The sequence below is a fragment of the Mastomys coucha genome, unplaced genomic scaffold (genome assembly GCF_008632895.1).
Source record: "Mastomys coucha isolate ucsf_1 unplaced genomic scaffold, UCSF_Mcou_1 pScaffold9, whole genome shotgun sequence".
NCBI lineage: Eukaryota > Metazoa > Chordata > Mammalia > Rodentia > Muridae > Mastomys > Mastomys coucha.
The window spans coordinates 81,301,920-81,309,390 of record NW_022196915.1 but is presented as its reverse complement, the minus strand read 5'-3'; the positions used below and the strand labels follow the sequence as shown (position 1 = coordinate 81,309,390).

General features: G+C 36.5%; 1 protein-coding gene across 1 annotated transcript; it reads right to left on the bottom strand.

Moving 5' to 3' along the window:
* Positions 1-4,794: 4,794 nt before the first annotated feature.
* Positions 4,795-6,410, bottom strand: LOC116084415 (coiled-coil domain-containing protein 70-like). Its single transcript, XM_031361409.1, has 2 exons — positions 6,327-6,410; positions 4,795-5,895 (listed from the first exon to the last, which is right to left on the bottom strand). The coding sequence occupies exon 2, from the start codon at positions 5,781-5,783 to the stop codon at positions 4,944-4,946; it is 840 nt and encodes a 279-aa protein (XP_031217269.1). The 5' UTR covers positions 5,784-5,895; positions 6,327-6,410; the 3' UTR covers positions 4,795-4,943.
* Positions 6,411-7,471: the final 1,061 nt, after the last annotated feature.

Below are 7,471 nucleotides of genomic sequence, written 5' to 3'. Positions count from 1 at the left end.
GGAATATCTGTGATTTCATAATGTAAAATCAAAGAACAAATGTGAATACCATAGTGATGAAGCATTCATGCATGTGCAACTTGAAATCTAAGAAGTCTGATTAGTATAAAGATCCGGAACAATATTCCCATTGCTATTACAGAGATTAGATTGCCTGAAAGACTGAACAACCGACTGAAGGTGATTTATGTGGGATCTAATGTAGTAACATCTATGAGCTGCTTCCACGGGAACGATGTTATCCTCACAGAAAACAGAATAAATGATCAGAATACACGGAGAGGGGATGAAACAGATCCCAACTCTACCTTGCTAATTCTTTCCCTGAGAAGAAAACCATTTGGCGATACCACTGAGATGTACAATGGGTATGTGGATGGAATTTGCTTTCACTGTGATGAAACACCAGACAGCTTAAGGAAGGAAAGATCTATTTTATGTAATGAATCAAGAGGTGTGAGTCTGCTATGACCTGGAGAATGTGGAGCAACAGCTCACTTTGCAGCATCGGACCAGGACACAGAAAATGCAAGGAAGGAAGTGGCAGCTAAGTTTAAGTTTTCACTACCCATCCAAGTGAACTAATTTTTCTAGCTATGTCGCAACTCCTGAAAGTTCCATGATGCCAAAAATATCCCCAGTTGGAGCACAAGCATTCAGAACATGAGGCCATAGAGGATATTTCAAGTGGAACAGAAATAAGAAAAATGAAAGGAACCTTGCAGAAGTCAGCTTGAAGATGTTGAAGTTCTAAATGACATAGCAATCAGGAAGGAAAAGTTAAAACAACAAAGCCAAAACAACAACAACAACAACAACAAACAATTAGCAACATGAAAAACTGAGTATATGAAGAACATAGTGCTTAATATGAATCTACCAACCAAAGAGTATACGTGGAGGGACCCACGGCTCCAGCTGCATATGTACCAGAGGATGGCTTTGTCAGGCATCAGTGGGAGGAGAAGCCCTTGGTCCTGTGAAGGCTTGATGCCCCAGGGTAGGCAGATGGTAGGACATTGAGGCAGGAATGGGTGAATGTAGGGGGAGCACCCTCATAGAGGCAGGGGAAGAGGAATGGGATAAGAAGTTTGCAGAGGGGAAACCGGGAAGGGGCACAACGTTTGGAATGTAAATAAATAAAATAACCAAAAAATAAATAAATAAAAACCCTCACGGTTTCCCACAGAAGTCAATTATCTACCATCTCTAAGACGTTGACTACATCTAAGAAACTAGTATGGCTTCAAGCTCATGACCTTTGCTGGTCTTATTATAGGGTAACTTCAGTGGAAGCAGTTGGTTACCCATAACTAGTCCTTCTTGAAACCATAAAGAAAATGAGCTTTTAGCCGGGCGGTGGAGGCACACGCCTTTAATCCCAGCACTTGGGAGGCAGAGGCAGGTGGATTTTTGAGTTCGAGGGCAGCCTGGTCTACAGAGTGAGTTCCAGGACAGCCAGGGCTACTCAGAGAAACACTGTCTCAAAAAACCAAAAAAAAAAAATAAATAAATAAAATGAGCTTTTTCCATCCCCATTAACTATCCCCACGGAATATATGAAACTAGCTTATATCTATCATGTCTAACATGAAAAGAGCTGCTGAATAATAAATTTGAGTAAATAAGCTGATAATAAAAAAGGAAATAATATGGGGAATTCAGAGAACATATTTTTTTCTGGGTTTCTGCAATATTTAGATTTTATTAACTTTCCTATAGAACACATTTAAAAATACACTTACAAGTTACAAGAAAAGTTGATAAGTATATTCCAAGCATGTGTCTTGTTTTTATTGCTATTGTTTTAGTGGTAGTTTCTCCTGTACCAGGATGGCCTTAAAAGTGGTATGCGTATAACCAATAATAGCCTTGAATGCTGGGCCATCTTAGATCATAGGTGTAACCTCTCCTGTCTCTTTACTGCACACGAATTTTACATTAGAATTGTGTTTATCTTGAAACTTTTGTGTTTACCTTAAAATTTCAAGTTTAACATACATTTAATAAAAATAAGAAAAAAAATCACAGTTTACCTAAATGTATCCAGCTTGTTTGGGTTATCAAATATAGCTATAGCTATATAGCTAAATATATCAAATATACTATCTTTGTATAGTATTTCATGAATGTGATGGTTGCTACCTGGGAATTTAAGTAGAAAATTTTGAATAGTGTCTGACAGTAAAATAAGATATCAAAATAATTATATTTGCAGAAGCATTCTAAATGACTCATCATTTGTAACTTGTAAAATGTAGTGGAAAAATATCAAGACTTCTTAGAAATACTGATTTTAAACTTAACGTTTAAATTCTATGAGTGTTGGGAGCAGAACTTCTGGAGTGAAGTTCTTTGTGAGCAGATGTTATTTTCCATGGGTAGAGAGACATGTGAAGAACGCCAATATCTCAGCCCTAAGGGGGAGCAAGGTGCTTCTTGGGTGTCTGGATGTGAATGTTAACTATATGTACAGAAAAGCTCCCACCAGGCTTTCTCCTTCCCATGTTTACTGCTTGAAGCTTGCTCTCAAAAAGAGACTGTCATCATAGAGACGTTGCACATCCTGTCTCCTCCATCAAGCTGTATATTATAAATCATGTGTCCTTGTTTATGTTTATGTAATAACACCACCTTTTTGGTCAATTGCATACAGCAATCTTCCATACTGTTGTATATGTAATATGGCTGTTTATAATCTGCAGGCTCACTTTCAAAGGTGTTGCTGTTTTTCCATCAGAGACCAGTTACTGGAAACCCTCTTTTTTGTTGTTATGTTTGTTCTTCTGGAACTGTGGAAGGTTACAGCACAAGAAGAGAGACTGAAAACCTGAAGTAACATCTTGACATGGGGATAAGATGTTGTCACAGATGAAGTTCACATTCTACAAATACAATTGAGTTATAAAAACACAGGTCAAAAAATCACCCTGTCACAAAATTTCTCATACTTTTTATTTGTTCCATTTGTGCATATACTCGTCTGTGTGTGGTCTCCCCACTCTTAAAAGGTTGGACTATCCTGTTAAAATCTTCACTTTCAACTGACCTGTGTTATAATAGTGAGGTGTTTATGACTGAGGGAAAGCCCTTGGTAACAGTTTCCACACAGAAAGAGTATGCCTCCTGCCTTCATCTGCCAACGCTAAGGTAATAATTTAAAGTACTAACGTCCTTGTCTGTGAAGAATCTCCTCTAAGAATGTCAGCTATGGACAAGCCTCTACACTTATGTCTAAGTTGGAACAGTTGTCTTTCAAATGTTTCAACGTTGTCAGAGATAGAACCAATTGTACATTTGTTATTTTCTTCTTTGTTTTGAACAGATTACAACTTTGGCAAACACATGTCTAAATCCCATGCCATGCTGTGCCATGGCTTTTTCCAAGGCCACAAATATGGAAATTAAACATGGTATAAAAAGTGGTAAATGAAAATTTAGATAGATTAATGGCAGAATAAATGATGTCTTTGAGTCAAAGCAGGTCATGGTATCTTAAATTAGAAGTATAATTTTTTTTTGTTAAATATATTGAAACAGCAAAATAGAGAAAGGAGAGATATAATTTACATTTTACACACATAGATTATATTTCTTTTGCAGGCATGTGAGCATAAATGTGTTCCCTTTTGTTCTCTTTTTACACTCCCATTTCCTAACAGGACACAAATCATAGAGATGCTCTTTCAGATACATTCAATAAAAACTACTACTATTTACAGTAAATTGTTTTCAAAATTTAAAGCAATGAACATAGTAGCTTCTTTTCTAGTGTTTTTAACTAGATATTTAGTGAATCCATGTAACTCTACAGAGGTATGATATTTTTAAAAGCACAATTAAATCAAATGTCATTACTAATATGAGAGTATTTCCCTAATCTCTCTCTCTCTCTCTCTCTCTCTCTCTCTCTCTCTCTCTCTCTCTCTCTCTCTCTCTCTCTCTCTGTCTCTCTGTGTGTGTGTGAGTATGTGCATGTGTGTGTGTGTGTGTGTGTGTGTGTGTGTGTGTGCGGTGGTTGTTTTAAGGCAGGATTTCACTATGTAGCCCCAGATGGGCTAAAACGAACTTTACTGGTTTGACCTCAGACTCACAAAGCTTTTCCTGCCTCTTCCTCTACTATGTCAGAATTATAGGCATTTTCTTCCACCCTGCCTGGCCCTTTAATTTCTCTTGAACAGAAATTCTTCCACATATTCACATTTCAACCCATAACAGTACTTTTGTATTTCAGAAAGCTTTATTTCTCCATATACTTTTTGAAAAGTATTCCTTTAAATAAGTAAAAGGGATACAATAAATAAAATAAAATGTAAAACTGTGAACATCAATTCTTGTACTATTAACACATCTTTAATTCTTTAAAGATTACTAGATATGTATCATGAGGTGGCAGATGCAACATTCTTCAATATATATATTATATACATTTTTTCTTCCTTGTTCTATTTAATATATAAAAGAAAAATAGTGCTGCTTTGTTTGTGGAGACTGGGTCTACTGTAGATCAGACTTGAAATCAGTATGAAATAATTAAGGAAAACCTTAACTCTTTGATCTGCTTGTGTCTTTTTTTCCCATATGCTGAAATTACAGAAATGTGATGGACATTATAAAACAATAATTAAACCAAAACAAAAAACAAGTTTTAAGGAAATACATGCTATTAATTTTTGACAATTGTCTGTGCTATTCACCACAAATCTCTCAAGGAGTAAAACAAACTTATACATTAAATGTTTAATTGATGCGACCAACCATCATCTACAACTTAGAGAAAATTATGCAAGCTTATATGTTACATCGTTTCTCAGGCCTTTATTTTGTTTCCAGGACCAAATATTGAGCACGTCAATTTCTGAGTCTTCTAACAATAAGGTTACACGGTCGATCGAATTCTACTTTTACGTTCTGGAATGCCAATTATTGTCGTGACTTCGTGGTTACATTCTTGGGTTGCCCTTCTCTGGGTCTTGGTTTTGCATTTTCTCTGGAAGGTTGTTTGTGATTTTCCCCTGAAGAAGATTATTCCACTCCTGGAGGATTTTCGCCTCTTCCTGCAGGGCAACTTCTTCATCTTGTAGAGCCCCGTGCTCTTCTCTCAGTGCCTTGTTCTCCTCCCGGAGAGCCTGCTCTTCCTTCCACAGAGCCTGTTCTTCCATCTCTAGAGCAACTCCCTCCTTGGTCAGGGCTTCTGCCAGCTCCGCAGCCATTCTAATCCCCATCAGGGCTTTCTCTTCCATTCTGAGAGCCCTCTCCTGGTGTTGCAGAGCCTTGGTCTCCTCACACAGGGATTTAATCTCCTCATGCAGAGCCTTGGCCTCATTCTGGATGGCTTTCTCTTGCTGCCGGAGAGCTGTGATCTGAGCTTCCATGGCTCGATTCTGTTGCCAAAAAGACTTTCCTTCTGTGTTCGAGGCCTTGGATTCTTCCCCAGACAGTTTTGTGTTCTCTGAAATCAACCTTTTCACCTTCCGGAGTAGCTGGTTCTGTTGTCTTAGGATGTGGTTCCTTTCCCTGATGAACTGGTTGTCCATCCGAAAGGTTTTATTTTCTCTTCCTAAGGCTTTGTTTTCCCCCCAGAGAAATCTGTTATCTATTCTCAGAGCCCTGTTTTCATCTCTCAACGCCTTATTTTCTCTACAGAGTTTTTTTTCCACTTCGTGGGATTTATGGCTCAGTTTCTTTTGATTTCGGGTACAAAAGAAACAAGAAAACAACTGCAGTATTTTCCTTTTGTGTATTTGTTTTGATCCAGAGACATCCATTTTTTTTCGGTGCATTACTGATAATCGAGACAGAAAATGTCTTAAATCTGTTCATGTACTCTTGGCTGTCTGTTGGCTTCTTAATGGGTCATCTAGTAGGTATCCACTCAATGCTCAGCCAGGCCCGCTGGTGGTGAACAAAAATAGAGATAAAAATAAGTTTACTATTAGATTGTTACCACCAAAATTAGAGTTAGAGATAAACAAATCTAAATTTAGACTTTAATTGCTTTATTCTACATAAGACGTTACATTGATCAAATGTAGTGAACTGATTTTTATGTGTTCATAAGCTAAGCTACTTCTAATCAATATTACTGTTTTATATTATATATTAATGATATTAATTCATTATCTTTGAATGTGGCACCAGCTAATATTGAAGCTTACTACTCATCTATGATGTTTCTAACTTTGAATAAATTCTAGAAAGAAAAAAAAAGAAAAGAAAACAAGGAAAAGACATTGAAGATATTTTAAGGCAATATAAACTATTGATTACAGCATTTACTTCGCGTTCTAGGAGAGGAAAAGATTTAGGCAACCAGCCAGACTTACATTGCTGTGTTCTCTAGGTCACTTGTAAGCCTGGTCTCTGTTACTAAAGGAGAACGAATAAGCAATACTCTAGGTCATCTACAGTGATGTCACTTAGGGGAACATCAGTGACTCATAGGCTACATATGCAGTCTGGTTTTTTAAGGCTTGTGTTTCAGGGAAACAAGAAAGCTTATATTTGATGTCCTCAAATGATTAAATTAAATACATAAAAATATAGCTCCAACTTATTCATAAATTATTAACTTTGATTTCAAAGTGATACTTGTCATCATTAGACAAGTAGGGTGGTTTTTTTTTGTTTTGTTTATTGTTTATTTTTTGTTGTTTTTTTTTTTTTTTTTTTTTTTTCAAAACAGGGTTTCTCTGTATAGCCCTGGCTATCCTGGAACTCACTCTGTAGACCAGGCTGGCCTCGAACTCAGAAATCTGTATGCCTCTGCCTCCCCAAGTGCTGGGATTAAAGGTGTGTGGCACCACTGCCTGGCTATTAGCCAAGTATTTTATTTTTGGCAAGTATTTGTGGGATTTGTTTTAAAAAAATTATGACCATTATTGAATTATAGGAATAAGGGAAATTTGTATGTCAAATAAATAGACATGTTGACATTTTAACTCTAGTTAAACTATTAAGTTTACAAGATTATTTAGCAGGCTATTCAATATCATATAAAACAGTAAATCAACTTTACATAGTGTAAGTCCATTCTAATTCATATGAATAAATGTGCACATATACACTTAGAAAGCTATAGTAAAATGAATCCTGACATTAGGTAAAAATAAAGAACTGGACACATTATCTTGAGCTGGGTTACACAGAAAGGCAAGCATCAAATGGTCTCTCACATATGTGTGGATTTGTGTGATTAACTCATAATCCCTATAGAATCTGGAAACTAGATAGGGGCAATTAGTTACATGGAGGATAGGCAGATATTAAGGGTAGGTGGCATAGTAGAATACAGGTATTATTTGTGGAAGGAGGAATTGGGAGGAAGGTTAGTGTAGACAGGAATGTGAGTTTAGGGCAGAGGAAGAGGTAGGAGGAGGGATAATATTAAGGATATTTAAAAGACATGGAAACATTACTTTATGCCGTTCATATGTACATATATATATAGACATATATATATATATATATA

Coding starts and splice junctions, on each gene's coding strand:
- LOC116084415 (XM_031361409.1), bottom strand. CDS start 5,783: ATGCACCGAAAAAAAATGGATGTCTCTGGATCAAAACAAATACACAAA.